Source organism: Echinococcus granulosus (genome assembly GCF_000524195.1).
Source record: "Echinococcus granulosus chromosome Unknown EG_S00102, whole genome shotgun sequence".
Lineage (NCBI taxonomy): Eukaryota > Metazoa > Platyhelminthes > Cestoda > Cyclophyllidea > Taeniidae > Echinococcus > Echinococcus granulosus.
The window spans coordinates 137,067-154,786 of record NW_020170482.1 but is presented as its reverse complement, the minus strand read 5'-3'; the positions used below and the strand labels follow the sequence as shown (position 1 = coordinate 154,786).

Sequence of the window (17,720 nt, the reverse complement as noted above, 5' to 3'; positions counted from 1 at the left end):
GTGACTAGTATATTACCATGTGCTAAAAAGCATAATACTGGTTGCACAGAGGTAAAGTTAAATACCCACCAGAAGAAAAAGGACGTAAAGTAAAAATTCTAATGAGCAAGCACTGAAAAGAAGTAATATGAAAATTGCACTAAGAAACCGATCAAAAGAACTCTGCTAAAAACTGCCAGGGTTCTAGTAATATGTTCTATCGATTAAGAAAAATTATTCATGCAGTTATAATATGCCAAACATACTCTAGGTCGTATTCCTGTGTCAGAAAGCCAATATACAGATCCTTACAGTAGCCAAAAACAATCCCCAGTAAAAAATCTTACAAAATAAAATTCATTTGACGGAACACTGAAGTCCGCGGACAGTCAGAGGTAACCCTTGAAAATAAGCTAGACCCGGATAGCCGGGGAACCTCGAAATGCACACGTTGGATGTGAACTCATTAGAACAAATACATTCTTGAAAAATTAAAAGCAGTAAATTTCCAAAACTACGCAACAAACGTCAGCAAATAAAAAAATAGCATTGTTAAAGTGAAATGGGTTATTAAGGCTAACTTTACCTATGAGTCCAGATAAAGCAATCAAGTAATTCTGTTGCAACATACTAAGAAAACCGCAACTTCTGCAAAAATTTTTGTCACCTTTAACAATTAGCCTTGGAAACGAAAAAATAAACAAGTAATCCTCCGTGGAGAAGGTTTCATTACAGCGTCCCGGGACTCTATGAGGCGGAAGGAAGACGCAATACTCGGGCAGAATATATATTCAGGGCAGAGAAGGTGTCTGGGCAATTGGCACGGCCTAAAAGGCTAGCCCACCCAGCGAGGTACAAGGGTCTAATTCAAAGCGCAATAGTGGCGCCTCACTAATACCGAGGGATAAACCACTATCGTATTACAATATGTATATACTCAGCACAGAGGTGTCTGGGCTACTGGCATAGCCCGAAGGACAGCCCATCCAGCGAGGTACATGAGAGCTAATTCAAAGTACAAAAGTGGCCCTTGCCAATACCGGGGGATAAGCCACTATCGTGTTACATTACAACTAAGCGCTTGTTACAGGGAATTGGGTGGATTGAATTTTTAAATCTGACCTGATAATCTAAAGTTTGCCTTTTAATTTTTTGCATTAAGTGCCTTTACAAAGCAAACCATAATTTAATAAACTGTGCAAAATTTTTTAATTTAACTTGTGCTTGCAATCTTAAACCTTTTAAACCCCTCTGTCCTTAACTGTCGGCGACCAAGTATAAATAAATTGTATTTTTTTTGCTATTTTTGGTTTTGCTTGCATTTTTCAGCTTTCTAGAGAGATATACACGTAGTCTTTCTCTCTTTCACAAAACAACCGCAGTGGTTCCAGCGGGATGTTTTGATTCGTGTACACCTTATGGAGTTTAGGTCGTCGCACTTTCATTAGTCATTTATGCTCCTAAAAGGGCGAGAAATTGGGTCATAGTTGTCACGTACGTTTAAAACGGGTTTGTTAACGTGAACGCTAGGCCTTTTTGTGTAATATGACCGACGCGCTTCGTCACTAGTCAATTACATGGTTCGAGTTTTCGTTTTCGTAAATGGCATCGTATTCCAATTAATTTGTCATGCAAGCGTGCAAGCGACTTTCTTTTTCGCAAGCCCATTGCATCAGTTTTCTCTTAATAATGTATTCTCTTGGGCATATTTCAATAATTGTCCAGTCTGGTTCCTAATAGTTGTTGTTTGCATTCCTTCTTTCTATCTTTTTAGATGAAACTTTTACTCTAGTTTGCCTATGATTAATAACGTGCAAACCTTAGGTCTGTACTGTTTACATATTCTCCTTTGCTAGACAACGGTTTTGTCGAATTTGCTTCCTAAACTAGCCCACTTTGCAATTAGGCTCTATGCGTTGTTTGGTTTGCTTTTTCTTCAGCATGATTACTTTTTCATTCTTTTGAATGGTTGTATCAGTCTAAGCTAGGTTCTTTGATGCATATTTCTAGAAGTCCCATTCTCCCCCTGCGGCTTCTCTTTTTGCAATCTCGCATTGTTTTTCGAGTGCCAACTTCTTATTCATTGTTTTCCCACATGGAACTTTTGTCCCTTGCATAGTAACCCAGATTTTTAGTCACTCTCAACTAACTTTAAAGTCCTGTCAACTATATAAAATCTCGTTCGTAAATTAGATGCGGGTGGTTGAAAAAAATAACCTCTGCATCAAAGCATAGGCAATCGCGTTGTTAGTGACCTGCTTTTCTGCCTGCGCATGTGCACACACTCAGTGTGTAAAGATATTTTCTCACGCAGAGACCCAGGCACTCTCATATACTCTCCGTCGGCAATTCGCAAACTCACTTCCTCATTTCACTCAAGTGTATGCTTACTTGCTTTTTGTACTAATGTACTGCCACTTTCCGAATCTTTACTTAGTATTCATACCGCTGGAGATGAGTTCATGCTCTCTGGACACGCCTTCTATTCACGATAAATAGTATATGAAGGAAGTTGTTCCTTCCTTAATGCAAGTGGTCATCTCATCTCTATGTGCTTATCCCCATATCTAGTAATTTTATCATACCTGAAATAATCATTCTTTCTACAAGTGCATCAACAATTAATTTGGTCGTCTAAAGTTCTGTTATGAGGAAGGTTTCACTGAAATTACTTTACAAGGAACACATCATTCGTTGCTACGTCGGCAGATTACAAATGAAGTGTTGGGAACAGGCGAACAGACGCTTGTACTCATTTTCTTTGCCCTTTTGCTGAATTTGAGGCCACGGTGAATCAGGGCGCATTGAATAATTAAAAGAAGCTCGTGTTTTTTTCCGGTAAAGGCCCTCCCATTGTCCTATTTCAATTTCCTGTTAAGGGGCTTATCCGTCACTTGCGACTGTTTGTATGCGTTGTTCTGTTGCTGTGGTATCTTTTTGTGACCTATTACTTTCCTCTTGCCTTAAACTCTCATATCACCAAATGTCGGTTAGTGTTACATGTGATTCGAGCTTATCTGCTTTAATAACTTAGTTAGGGAATGGCTTTCGCGTTACCGCATTAAGCGAAGGAACATGCCATTGGTTCTACCCAAATCACTCACTCACTCAAGCACTTTTAAGGCATCCATCACTTCATACCGAAATTACACCAGTTTATTTGTGCATTTGTGTGTACGGTGAGGGTTAAGGTAGTGATAGGCTGCAGCTACAGGTGTTTGCCTTTAGTTATTCACTTGTTGAAGAGTTCACACATGTTTGAGATTCAACGACTTTATTACGATATAACTCGAGGGTGTGTAAGCAAAACTCCTCCTTCTTCTGTCCTATTCTTATGTTTCCCCATTCCTGTCTTCATCCTTCATATTCTCACAACGTTAGTTCTCCATACTCCAAGGGATTATTATCCCCATATCTTGGCATCAGTATTCGACAATCGCATTATCAGCCAATTAGGATAGCATAATGGAATGGGAGAGAAGAAGAGGTGGTAGAAGGAAACGAGACCTGGGCCTGGTTTGTTTGTTCCTAGAGGTGAAATACGTAGTAAGGGTAAACTTTGTATCGGTCCTGCATCTCGTTGGATGGTACTACCTTATGGATTCTGTGGTGTAATGGTGATGGTTTCAGTGAGTACAATATTTCAATGCTTGTTCTTCATTTTGTTTGGTCTTGGTTGTAGTCAGCTTGCTTGCTCTTAACACATACATGTGGTTTCTGATTTACGTTCATAGCTTCTAGGTGTCTTCATTATTTTATGCACAAAATTTATTCGGGCATGCGTGACCTTATGGGGTTTTTAAGTGTACTTACAGTTGCTTCAGTTGTCCCTCTTCAATGACAGAAAATCTTTTGCCGTCCTTAATACATTATGCCACTCCTATTTAGCTTGGACAAATGTTTATCATTAGCGGCTTTCTGGTGCAGAATGTTTAAGTGCTTCTTTGATAGTTGTTGTTGGAACATTACCTTTGCCCACATTTAGCTGGCCCTTTTTGCTCGTCAATTCCCGTATTCCTTCCTCGTTCTTTGTGGTCATGTGTCAGATGCAGATTGGATGTGGGAAGCGCCCCAAATCCAACACAAACGTCTAGACCCTCTCACTAACACCCCATTTGGCAATAATTTTGATACTAAATCGATTTATACCCTTTTCAAGCCTAAGACTTCTCAAATCAGAATGTACCCTGTTTCACGGTAGTATTAGTAGTATTTAGACCTTTCAATCCCCCATGGACTCTGACAATGATGACAACGCTACAAGAGAACTTTATCTCCACACGGAGTACGCATTGTTGATGGAAGTAAACGTGTGCTCCTGGCACAAATACTCATACTTCTGCCACAACGCTTAACGTATGCCTGAATGCCGTTCTCCCTCTTTGCAATTTTCACATGCATTTGGCAGGCGCATTTAATTTATTCGTAGTTTAGTTTATTCGTAGGTATTATTAATGTGCACTTCTGATGCTCGGATCTTTTAATAATGCTTCAATGCAATTCCTTATTTGAAGCTTTTGTAAAAAGACAGCTTGTGTAGGTGTGGATTAGTAGTTAGAATTTTTCAGGGCGCTTTTGGGGAGTTTTGTGTCATTTTTCCGTCCCACGATTTTTGTGTACTACGATTCTTCCATGGAAAATCAGTCAAGCAGTAAATCCTCTTTTTTACTGTTAGCCTTATTAATCATTTATTTAGTTGATTCTTTTGGCGCCTTCAATTACACTGCAATATTACTCTTTAAAAGGACAATTTTGGGCTCGTCTAACGACCCGCTTATTTTAGACCTCACCTCCATAGTAGGCCTCTTGTCTTGTGATTTCTTCATCTTGTGGCGTATGCCCATGAACTGAACTGGCCAGTTCATCACACATGAACTGAGGTGATGATGCGATCGCTGGATGACCGCTACTTGATTAAGGGGTCAACATCGTAGTTGTTAAAGCACGATCCATCTGTCCAATTGTCTCTCCTTATTGCCAAAAAAAGAGTTAGACGAGGTTCCGCAGATTTCGACTTTGTAACAGATTTCATCACCCTTCCTGTGAAAATCGGTTTACGGTATAAGTGTTGTATAACTGCCATCTTTATGGTAACGAGTCAGATGTTACACATATTACTGAAATTAGGGCTGTCAGGAATCAGTTCCAGGTTTCCTTCCGGTTTCCTCGTAATTACAGTGACCGTAATTTGCTGGACGTGCGGAGTGTACCGCATCCGTCACTTTAGCGCAATCATTTCCGACGATGACCACGACAGGGAGAGAGAATTGCATTCCCAGGACAGAAAAGCTGGAATTTGTGTTCCAAACATGCACAAACCCTTTCTGTTTCACTGTAGAAATGCCAACTTTTACATTGCGCTGTAAGGATGCCTGGCTTCCCAATTGAAAGTAGTTCCTTAAATCACGTATAACAAATGACTCTCTCAAAGTTACTCTCTATGTCTTACCCTTACTGGTTCAGTAAAATTCAAATTCCAATCATGCTTTAGACCTACAACGGTCCAGTAGAAAGCTCTTTGAAAAGGCCTCTCCTTTTATTAGTCCAGGCATGCAATCCACATCACCACCCCCACCACCACCATACGCCTCGAAGCACACGATAATTGCCGCACCGCCTGCCGTCTCAAATCGTTCTGGTGTCACCCCTCTCCTCTCACCCACGAGCAAGTCGCCCTCGCCTGATCCCTCGGGTCATCGAGTCTCCACTGCTCTCAACATCACCTTCTCGCCACCCCCCGCAAGTGACGGAAATTGCGCCTTCGAGTTTGCGCAGCCCCGACGTCACGTCGTTCAACGTGTCTCCACTCCCCCATCACCACCAGTGAACACCTCTGGCTCTAGCCAGGCTGCGTTGACTGTCAGTGTCACTCCCGCTGAATGGAAGCCCGGTGAGTTTTGGGTTGTGCCAGCAGTTCGGTCGCTCTCGTATAACTGGTATCTTTACGAAGGTTCAAATTTATTGGTGATTATTGTTTTATAAATGTACCATCTGCCACAGTTATAAACTTGTCTCTGTGTTTGATGGCGTACGATTTTTCAATGCGGCCAACCCATCTTTGGAAAGTCCTGATCTTGTCGAAATGCTCCTTACCTCCACTCAGTACGGCAAAATCCAACTTTTCTATGCCAAATATAAGCAGGAAATTATTTTGGTGTCTGGGATGTGTCAACTTGTCAAAACTATAATTGCTCATGGGCGATCGTGTCATATTTAGTGTTTTCAAAAGAAGACCTCTCATCATACGAGGGGTTATGTGTTGATTAGAAATAAAACCACTACAGTTGGGATTGGCATGTGGACGTACGAGCATTTCAAAAAGTTTAACACCATTTAGATGTCCTATTGTTGAGTCACTGTGTGTGCGTGTGTGTGTGAAGTGTCTTGTAAATACGAGTGGATATCCGTGGGTTCGACTCTTACGCCCTCATTGACAGGCCGCTTGATTCATCACCGAACGCTGTCGCTCGCCTACAGTCGTTACCGCTGTCGTCTTATGACATGGTTGCTGCCTATGAATAATTTGGGAAACACACACTTTCTAGTCCACGTGGTACCGCTTTATTGTATACCCTTAAAATTAACTCCATTGGCTTTGCCTAAACGTCCATGGTACGGAAATGGTGTTAGTGGAAAAAACAAAATTTAAGGGGATTAAAGAACTCCATTTATCTGGGTCTGATTCAGATGCTGGGGTTGTGGAGGAAGGCACGGTTTCTTCCATCAATTCACTTATCATAAGTACTTTTATAGTGGGCTTTTTTCAAATCATTCATGTCCGGTGTTGTTTTGGTTGTTACTTGTTTTCCGTGTTGTTTGATTTTAGTAACCAGCCAAGGTCAAGATTGTTCATTTACATTGACTCCAACGCCTACTGTTGTCATTAATGTGACCAAAAGTGACCTGAATTTGTGAAGCTATAGGTACAACTGAAACAAATGTCGTCCTGTTACGCAAGGTCTTGCTTTCCCTGTGGGGCACTGCTTCGCACCACTAAATCACTTCGTCCTGGGTCCTATTGGCCAGATTGGCAAGGTCGCACGCTTCCCTCAACCAATGGGAGCTTCCTTGTTCTTTTGCTTCTGCATACGTGCGTGTGTGCTAGCAGAAGGCATCACAGGCGGGCACCAGTAGTGTGTGATTGTGTTTGCGATTCTGATTGTGATAGAGGCTAGGCTTTGTGACGGATAATGCTGTCGTCTGAACAGTGTCTTTTTCCGCCCTCCACCTCTGACGCCCTACACCACCATCCCGTGGTTCTGCGTCGCTCTCCATCTAGCGCCACTGCAACATCTAATCCTTCTACTTCCTCCTATTCTTATCCCACTCTAGGCATCTGTTCGAAGTGTGGTTCTCGTATCACCAATGTGGCAACGGCGTGTCAGGCTCTGGGATGCTTCTACCATGACAAGTGCTTCGACTGTTGCATTTGTCGTAAGTCCTCCCTCTCTCTCTCTCCCCGCCCCATCTTGATTTCTGTCTTGGCCATGTCTATCCCCTCGGGAATTGCGCCACAATGAGCTTTTAGTTTCACTTGTTTTATTCATCTCGGTTTGGCCACACCATTCTGTGGTGCGCGAGCCTCCAGTCCTCTGGAATGCGTTTTTGTTGCATGACATGCAAAATGAATGCAAGGATAGGTGTACTCCCATAAATAATGCAACAACACAGTTGTTCTTCATCAGACTACACTTATTTGGTGGCATTTTTTGCTACCATAGACTTTGTTGTTTAGTTAATCCCTCTCTCTCTCTCTGTCCATTCTTACCTGTGAATATCTACCGGTATGTTACCATATTTTCCCATCTTGTTTTCTTGATAATAATAGTCAAACGAATGAAGTAATCAATGCAGCAGTTGCCTGTAATCCTCCCTGAATTTCTCATGGGATGCTCCTGCAGTAGCTGTTGGGGGGTAGGGCGTGTGCCCAACTAACTACATTCGTAGTTCACCTTGAGGTCAGTGAGCTAGGTGTACATCAAATTCCGTTTTTTTTTCTGTCAAAGAACAGTAATTTATACGATAAATATCATGCCATTTTAACAGGCCCAATTGGGTGCGCCTCTAGCTTGTAATTGCAAAGGAATGCAGCATCAAATGCATTCACTGGGTGTTTGGTCTCCATGCGTATGACGAAATCGACCTTTCAATTCCCTGCACTCCCATTGGTTGATTCCGCTAATGATGCCTCTTTTGTGGATTAATTCGGTGCCAGTCCAGCCTTTGAAGTTGGGGGAGGAAGCTTACCATCAATTATTTGCGCTTGATTTCACGAAACAAAAAACTACTTGCACAAATACACGTACATGGTTTCGGTTTTAGTGCAGCAATCCGTGATTCATTTTCCTCCCACCGTCCGTCTACCCATCGAATCGTTTACTGACCTTTGAATGAGGATTTGCTGTAATTTATTTTAAAACTACCATTTGAGTCATCCAGTGCTTAGGCATTTGTCTAACTTGCCAGACTTGAGTCTGTCATGAATCAGGTCTTAGTTGGAGTCAACTCTCACATTTCGCCCTTAGCAAACCTTACAGCTGTTGTGCTTGCGCTTTCTCAAGTCAATTGTGGGATCACCTTGTCTTTTCTCATGGTCTCGATGGCTGTGACCTCCTGGACTTGCTGACTACTCCGCGCCTGCCATTACTAATATGGTCGCTCTCAAAATTTTCAATTCACTCAGAAGACCTTTACTAGGCAGAGGAAATTATCACTCGATTGAGTAAACATCTTAGTGGAGATGAGTCTGAGCTCACGGCATCCAGTGTAGGAGAGGACGGTGCCTCCTCTTCTTTAAGGCAATCCATGTTGCTCTTTACTGCAGGCTGACAATTTTCTTGTGCCAAACCGCGAGAACAGGCAGCCTATCACTTAGGATTAGCTCTATGCTTTCACCGAATATGAAAAGTTACACCATATCCGCAGGTTTTCATGACAGTTAAAAGTAGCATGTAAACGTTTGTCCTGTTGAAAATACTTTGGGGCAGTGGCAATCCTCTATGTTTCTCTTTTTCATCTAAACTGTCATTATCCGGTCGCGTGATCGAGATCTCCTCTCACAGTGCTAAACCAATGTCTTAAAAGTAAAGCTCAAACTATGGCGGTAAATAGACTTGCCTAATACGGGTCTTGTCATGCTCTTTTTCCAATGCCCTAGAACGAACTCTTCGTGGGAAGACATTTTACAAGGACCAGGATAAAATCTACTGTGAAGAGGACTACCTTGTCAGTCTCCTTCTTTCCTAACTTTATGCTACCATCTGATCATCGTCGATCGTTTGACTTTCTCCTCTCCTTTTTTTCCATAATCCTGCAGTGCTGGGGATTTCAGCAGATGGCTGAAAAATGCACCGTCTGTGATCATATCATTGCTCAAACTGTGAGTTACTCCTCCTGTCCCCTCTATTTAAGTAGTATGGGTGCGACTCAACTTTCAGTTGTCATTTCGTAATTTAATTAGTGCATTTGAATGTAAGAAAAGATGATTCTTTATAGTTTCAGTGATCTTTGTTAATCCTAGCCAGTATTCGTAATTTAATGAATGTAGATGTCATTAAAAAGAGCCCCCAATCGCAGTCGCATTGTGAACTCTGACCTTTTTCGTTTGATGATTTGATGAGTTAGTTTGACGGTGAGGCGACTTCCTTTCTAATTACCATTGATGCATCATGTGGACTTAAAATGCATTAGACCTTCCTCTAAGTACAAATAGCTGCGGTCGCCCTCTCGGGAGTGCCTTCATCAAATGGAAGCCCAAGATAACCCAAGGCATCTGTAGCATCAGTGCAACGTGTAAACCATTTTATCTTATTTATCCGTCGAAAAAAACGAGTAAAACTACAGGAGAAAAGAGAACTTTGACGGTTTTGAAAGGTCGGTTCTGATTTTTTTTAAAACTTGATCTCGACTTATTGTTGGTTGTTTTGCATCACCCGAAATCTGGGCGTTTACCAAGAAGTCGATGTCGTTCTGTGCCGTCGAGTTTGTTCATTTGGATCGCATCCACGGACGGAAGTTCATGAACAGTGGCTGCAAGGTCCACACAATCATCTAACATTAAAAATAAGTACTATTTCATTACGTAATCCCTCTTCTCCTTTTGAACTTCGCCTCAAACGCTACCTGCGTTTGCCTTTCTACCTCGACTGTTCTGAGTACTTCCGTGGATTGTAATCGATTGTGAGACGACAGCGAGGTTTATACGCTAATTTCATGGTCTGCTTTAGATTCGGTTAGAGATTCTGGAATATGACATTTTCTGGAAGGGGAACACTAGGTCCAAAATGTTTTGATGAACCTACTTAAATGTGTCCTAAGTAGTAGCTGTGAGTCTTACCTATTTGGGACAGATCGTGCGCGCGATGGGCAAGTCCTACCACCCGGGCTGCTTTCGTTGCACTATCTGCAACAAAGGCATGGAAGAAGAACCCTTCACCGTGGATCAGGAGGGGCACATTTTCTGTCTCTACGATTTCTATCTTGCCACGGCACCCACCTGCGCTGCTTGCGCCAATCCCATCCTCCCCGAGTCGGTGTGTGTCTTTCCTCCTTCCCTTGTCTATTTTGTTAGTTTATCCTACTCGTTTATTCATTTATTCAATCGGCTGTTCATTTACGGATCCGTCCTTTTGTCTTTCCACCCAACCATCTAGATGCTTTAGATCCATTTCCGATCATCCAAGTCATTAACTTTCTTCATTCTCTCTTCATATTTTGTGGGCCAACACCTGAATGCATCTACTCATCGTTTTTTTGCAGACCGCTGATGAAGTACTCCGTGTGGTTGCGATGAACAAGGAGTTCCACATCGAGTGCTATCGTTGCGAGGTGAGTATTAAGTGACATCAGCATGATTTCAAAAGACTTTGTCCCCTCGTTTCACGTAGTGGAATCCACCTACGGACTTTTTAAATTATCAAGTCTTGTTGTATTTTCAAGCTATTCAGCAATTTTGTTGGAATGGTAAGTAATGGTTCCGGTTCATGTTTCCTAATTTTGAATTTTCAAATCTGCAGAATGTAACCTGTCATTTGTTGTTACTTAAATGCCATTAGTAAAAACGCTGAGCGATCACGAAGTTTACTAAGTTTTTGATATGCCTCGATGCAATGGTTAACCACGGACAGAGGATGGGACTACCCGGACCATAAATTCAACCTTATTGTTGCATCTGGTCCGTATGGTTTCAAAACAACTAGTCCTTAGTCTTTTGTTTCCACCACGTGTTGGTTATCATCTAAAGAAGCTCACTCAAGTGCCATCTCATACAAATAGCGGTGCTTACCAAACTGAGGAGGTGCCAACAGAGTGTCTCCTCTTATTACCTCGTTTCACCAGTAGTCGTATGTTTGATAGCCTTCTATGGGTTTATAGGGTCAGACAGAGAGGCTATTGTTTCCCTCCCTGTTGGTAGGACTGTGGCCTGTTGCTCTCCAACGAGGTTTCTTCGCGTTGTTATCCCTACGTGGAGACTGAAGAGGGCGAGACGCCTGGACGCACTCACCTTTTGTGCTTAAAATGCCATCTGGCACGCATCGGTGCAACTCCAGCGCCGGGGCAGAACCTGGACGCGTTGCCACTGCAACACCGACGTCGGAGCTCTAATGGCTCCTCCTCCCTCGCCTCATCGTGCGATCTGGGGGTCCCGGGCTCCGTTTCTCTCACTCATAGCAGTGGAAGTGGTGAGAGATCCTCACCATACTCTACCGAAAGACGGACGGTTTCGAAGCCCTGGTCCTCCACCGTTCGACAGGGGTACTATAGCACTGAGAGCGATGGACGCTGAGTTGCTTGTTTGCTTCTTTATTCTTCGCATTATTATTTCTCTTCTCTCTTTTTTGTATTCTTTGATGCAGTGAAATTGAGCCCGTATTGTGTGATTTTGACTTAAATGGTTGGGGTTTGGGAATAGTTGCCAAACGGAAATCTATTCCTATATTATTCCTTTTTAATGCTTTTATCTTAGTGAAGATCACTTTCGAGACCAATACCACCAGCCCGAGTAGTTTATCTCCAATCCCTCATCCAGTACTGTGTGGGTTGATTCCGTGAGATATTCGTTTCAACATGTCGAAGTGACTTGTGAGGAACCTGCTGGATGGTGAGTTTGAGTACGTTATGATGCACGTTGCTGGGAGGAATTGGCTGATCACTGATTTGTGACATAAAATGGTCTTGGAATTGTCTTAAAGGGAAGGAGTAATGAGTGAACCGCTTAAAGATGATCAGAGATGCATTCCTTCGCGCAATCTTGTAGCGCAAAAGCCATTTCTCATTACAAGCTGGTCGGGAAACTACGGCGCGATTGGCCATGGGATTCTTAATTGTATCTTTGGGTGGACACTCGTTCCGAAACTTCGTTGTAGAGGCTGTCGTAAATCGAACCATAGGTTGGTTAAACACCTTACAATTAGTTTGCCCCTATTTTCCTGTTTTTGTGAGTCAATAGTAGTGTTCTTTCTTCCTTCCCTATGGTCGCATTTCTAATCAGCTGAACGTCTAGAGCACTCTCCATTCGTCTTACCAGTTTATGTGAGCGTACATGCCCGTTGAGGTGAGTTTATGTTCCCACCAAATGGCGAAAATATGTCTCCTATCACTTCTGTGAAATTCATTTTTTAATATTAAAGGAATTCAGATGAATCATAGAAGCGTTTTACAACCTCAATTCATTACCACCATGGTCTGGAATAAGCATCAGCACCCTCATACCTTGGTGTGTTTTTGCACCAAAATTGTATCAAAGCCATACCTGAGTTTTAAAAGTACGAGTGGGTCTAGCCAGACGTCTGTTCCATTCAGCTGCCATGTGGTAGACATAAACCGGTATAGCATTTGCTACAAGCCATCACCTTCCCCGCCCCCTCCCACTCTTCCGGGGTTGTCACTCAAGCGCCTAGTGGATGCCGCTCCTGGTGTGCGGCACATTCTTCCCCTTTTTGATCTTCAAATCTCTGGGGTGGAGGTACTTTAAAATTTGCATGGATTGGCTTCAACAATAAGGTCGCGTCCCGATTGTGCCACTCGGACGTCCGTCTTGGATCATCGGCAAGTAGCTCTGTTCCCCCTCACTCTTTCGTTTTGCATCATCTTAGATACTAATCCAACGCGAGGAGCTGCTCCACCGCGTGAAACAATCATGACTAAATACTTCATCAAAATGGTCCCCGTTGTATATACTAATGAAATTAGTGAGTAGGTCCTTTTTGGGCACATCTACGGTGATCTTTTCTTGGATGTCACCCAACATTTTGGGTTAACACATTTCGGTCAAACAATGCGAAATGCTCACTCCCTCTTGTAACAACAAGTAACTGCGTTTAAAGGCAAGGAAAATACCGTTTTGTTCGGAAAAAGACAAAGTACTGTGTTTATTCAAGCTCCTATTTACCCAAATGGAGCAGCTAGAAGGGCAGTTGAGAAGTCTAAAAAGGTAAACAGTCCAGGGTAGTTCATCTCGTGTGTCTTTGAAAGTCAAACACGTGGTAAAAGTCTGGTTACGTTAAACGAGTCACACAATCCATGATTGACTTTAAAAGCAAATTTTGGTAATTGCAAATGCGCATTTTAGGGAGTAAGTCAGTCGGAAGGCATCACTTCTAATCTGCGTGGTGATTGTGACCGCTGTGATTGCCAGACTTTCGATAATTTGACTACTGGAAAAACTCCGAACTTCGCATTGCAGAAATTCCAACACGTCCCCGTGGCACGTCTTAAATACTGTGTGTAAATTTTCTCCCTACAAGGCGGACATAAACTGTGCCGGACTCCACGGCACGGTGATAATTGTTGAGGGGGTGAGTGAGAGGGAGATTGTAAAAACAGCGTTGTTTTGGCTATTTATGGGCCCAAAAATACGGATTCATTAAGCGCCACGCCAACCAAGCCCAATATCTGTCGCATGTGTGTTGTCTAATTGATAAGGCGTCTAGACGTCTGCACGGAGAATCTATCGTGTCTAACCGCAGCGGCGGTCATGGCGCGCTTTGATTATATCGGGATCGTAAACGCAGACTGCCATGTTGTTGATTTATCAAAATAACTGTCGTGGAAGTGGAGCGCTTTCTCCATAATATTGTCTTACCTTCTTTCGATGGAGGAAGAACGCTTAAATAACAATCTTTGCTGATATGAGCAACGGTGTACTTAAGAGGCCTTTGAAAAGGGTGTCGAAATAGCCGCAGAAATGGCCTGACAGAATCCTATATTTGGAGCTGGTTTTCTGTCATAGTTACGGGATGCTTTTGACTGAGGAGATGTAGATAGGGGTAAGGGAAGAATAGAGGTTCAAAGAGCCAAGAATTCCTCCTGAATTGGCCACATCATTCGATAAGTCCAAAGAACTGGCTTCAAAAGTTTGCTGTCCATGCCACACGGTGCGTGTTAAGCAATCATCGACAATACAACGAAACCTACCACCTCCTGGCTCTGTAGGACCTCTCCATAGTATCCGCTCCTTTTAATGGGTGTGAGTGAAGCGGTTCACATCCCTCCTCTCCGAAAATAAATGCATACTGACTACTTTGCTATTTAGATTTCACTTTTAAAAATAAAACTGCTGGCGGAGTTGGGGCTCCCCTTCCTAAACAGTCATACATTTCTGCTTTTTTGGCCTCCAATACCATGTAGTGGTAATATTAGCTGTTATTTCTTAAGTAAACCTATCTTAACAATGGTTTTCGTTTCCTTTTTTCCGCATTCCATCTTTCGAGGCAATTATTTGGGCAGAAATAAGGTGAAAATGATGGATGGACGAATGGCTGGCAATTTAGCTGCCAAATTTTGCCGTCCGCATTATCCCGAAAAGGAGGACACTCCATGAAATTTGTCTCCACAAAATTTTACCAATTTTTAGGCACTTTAGAATTTCAAAATATGCCTGAATATCTAACTGGTGGAACATCCCTACCTTGTTAGGTTTGCGTTCTTGTGGAGGGATTTCTAAGAGGCATCATTTCAATGACATTCGGTTTCGATTACCAACTCTGAATGGGATGACAGTCAAGTCATGCGTAATAAACAGATCTACTGTAGAGCCCCGAGACTCCCCCGGAGGTGCAAAGGAAGACATAGCACTGGGGCAAAATTTGTACCGTTTCCCTACAGAAGGGCTTAGGAGTTACTGGCAAGGCTCGGAGGCCAGGCCGCCTAACAAAGGTACAGTAGCGGGGCCCTAAGTAGTCCGTTACCAAAACTGAGGATTAAACAAACCATTAACGCTTTACGCTACGACCCAAGGAGGGGGGGACTGGAATGCCGCAGAACTACGAATTGGCGGGCGTGCCCCTATTAAATGTACTCTAGATGACTTGAAATGCCCAACTTCATCTCGGTTTAGCAATTTGAACTGATAAATGGCCGTCTTTATTGCTGCCTTTGTTTATCGCATAAATTGAGAGAGATTTATGGACAAAAGTTCATCTAAGTTCTGGATTTATAGGTGTAAAATGTTGACCGAAAGTTTGGTTTCAAATTTGCACACTATTTATCTTCAAAATTGTCATGGATTTGTAAAGTTTTGCTTACAATTGCTACCTGTGATTTTTGTTTCATATGAAAGTTTGCTCCAGTCTCTAATATTTCTCTTTAGAAAGAGTGAGGAAGAATCTCGTATCCATTCCCTCCTCTAGACCCTGTTTAGTACATTGCTAACTGCTCGATCCTCTTAGACCAACTAACATTTGAGCCTTCGCAAGGCAATCAAATGTAATAATGTGAAGCAGACCACATCAACTCGTATGGAAGTCTAGACTAAGAATTGATTGAGATTAAAGTGCCATTAGCTCAAGTGCTCCTATGTCTAGACACCGCTAATCATGAGAATTTTGCAGTGATTGCGTTAAATCGCTAGAAGGTAGGAGCGTCTTAAACAGTCCTTACACGCCTCCAAAACTCAAAGCTCTAACGCTTTGTACAAAGTAATATTTCGAAAAAGGAAAAAATTTGAAGAAGGTGAAGGAGTTGTTCTCAGAGGTGGCTGATCTATTGTCATGCGACTACTCTTGTCTGAGAAACCAAGCGATGCATAGGGTGTTGAAATCGTTGTTATCTAAGGTAAATTGATGTGAATTGTACCGGATTATCCCATGATTCCACTGAGCCCCTTTTACATCCCTAATGAGCGTTCCGGTATGGCAGGTGCAGAGCCTTCCAGACATCTGATTGGCTACAAGCACAACGTCGAGGAATTTAAGGAGAGCATCCCGGAAAAGTTAAGTATGCATACATTCAGTCCGCCTAGACTTAATTTCAAGGTAATCCCTTCAGGGAAGTCCACATGTGTGCTATATGGTTACCCAAGCAACTGTATAACTAAGAGCCCTAAACTGTCCTCTGTTTTTTCTTCGACTCATTTGCTCGAGAGGTACTGAGGGTTTCAAAACCAATGTAAATATGAATTAAGAGAGAACGCTTTTAACATGCTTATTATATAAAGTACCATAAAGGAAAGCAACTACCTACCTATATAAGTAGTATTTGGCAAAGGAATTCGTCCAATTTATACATGGTATAAATTTATCACAATTTTATTTAAAAATGGTCGCACTTTGGAATTAATTGAACTGGAGGTATTTTTAAAGTTGCGGAATAAGGATAAGGTAATTTATTTTGACCACAGTTAGAGCCTCAATAAGACTCCCAATGTGGCCAGCAATTCAGTCAATGTGAAGAAGCCAATGGCACAGAACTCACCTTTCCCTATAATCTACGAAAGCACCCCAAAAATTGTTGTCTAAAAAGGTGCCTTAAAAAATATGTCAACATTAATGAGTTATTTTAGAATGTAGTGGAGAGTTTCCAGGATCTACTTTGTCTGCTCCTTAACCAGGGGAGTTAATCGGTCTGCAAGGTTTCGGTCGCCATTTCGATATCATGACGTTCTACTCACCACGAATAAGCTACCGAAGCAACATACACATTTTCATTAATTGCTAATGAAATTCAAACCGAGAAACAAGGATAAGAAACAGACTTTCAAGACATGCTTGCCATGTGTCGCGTGTCCTGATACGCAGTGACATACAACATAGTCAAAGAACTGGAGAGCCTCTCTTTTCTAAAGCTGCATTAAGAGGATGTAGAAGCCTTGTTCTAGAACATTCTCCTAGCCTTAGTAGAGCTTTTAGCTAAATTCCTTCTTCACTTTGGTCGTCTAACAGAAAACATAGTCCCACAGTTAATTGAAATGTGCATTTAATGAACGGAAAAGTGGGAAACAATTGGGTTATGACTTGTTGTGTTGGAAGGTCAAATTCTTGCATAATTACATTTAGAAAACAACAGCAACGTTTGATGGAACGTAAGCAAGTTGTTTCATCCTCTGTAAGTGAATATCAAGCTGCAAGTGTGATACCTCCAACTTTCAATATTGGAGATGGGGCGTAAAACCATGTTTTTTCCGTCTTGACCCATGGAGTGTATCCGAAACGTGTATAACCAAGCATAAGTTTATATCAACTATTCAAATATGGAACGATAGCAATAAAGATTGTGTAATAATATAAATGCAACGCAAACATTCCAGTCAGCGCTTCGGGTCCTCCGAAAGTGCATTTGGCACCCCGTCCCTCCCCTCCAGCGCACTTCGAGGTCAAGCAGAGGTAACGTCAACTTAGCCTTGACTAATAGGTTACGCTGCCTCTCCTGACGCCTTACTTGCAACGTAATAACAGCATTACACTTATTCACAACAGACCGACTGGACCGAAAGGCAAGGAGTTAAAGTCGTAGACATGGAAATT

At 42.3% G+C, this 17,720-nt stretch overlaps 1 protein-coding gene across 1 annotated transcript; it reads left to right on the top strand. All coding sequences in view use genetic code 11, as the record gives it.

Moving 5' to 3' along the window:
- Nucleotides 1-5,529: 5,529 nt before the first annotated feature.
- On the top strand, nucleotides 5,530-11,764 carry EGR_08308 (Wilms tumor protein 1-interacting protein; the record flags this gene model as incomplete). Its single annotated transcript, XM_024497557.1, has 8 exons — nucleotides 5,530-5,869; nucleotides 6,417-6,532; nucleotides 7,188-7,413; nucleotides 9,137-9,204; nucleotides 9,296-9,358; nucleotides 10,329-10,511; nucleotides 10,738-10,806; nucleotides 11,393-11,764. 8 exons carry the CDS (start codon nucleotides 5,530-5,532, stop codon nucleotides 11,762-11,764), a joined length of 1,437 nt encoding a protein of 478 aa, XP_024348035.1.
- Nucleotides 11,765-17,720: the final 5,956 nt, after the last annotated feature.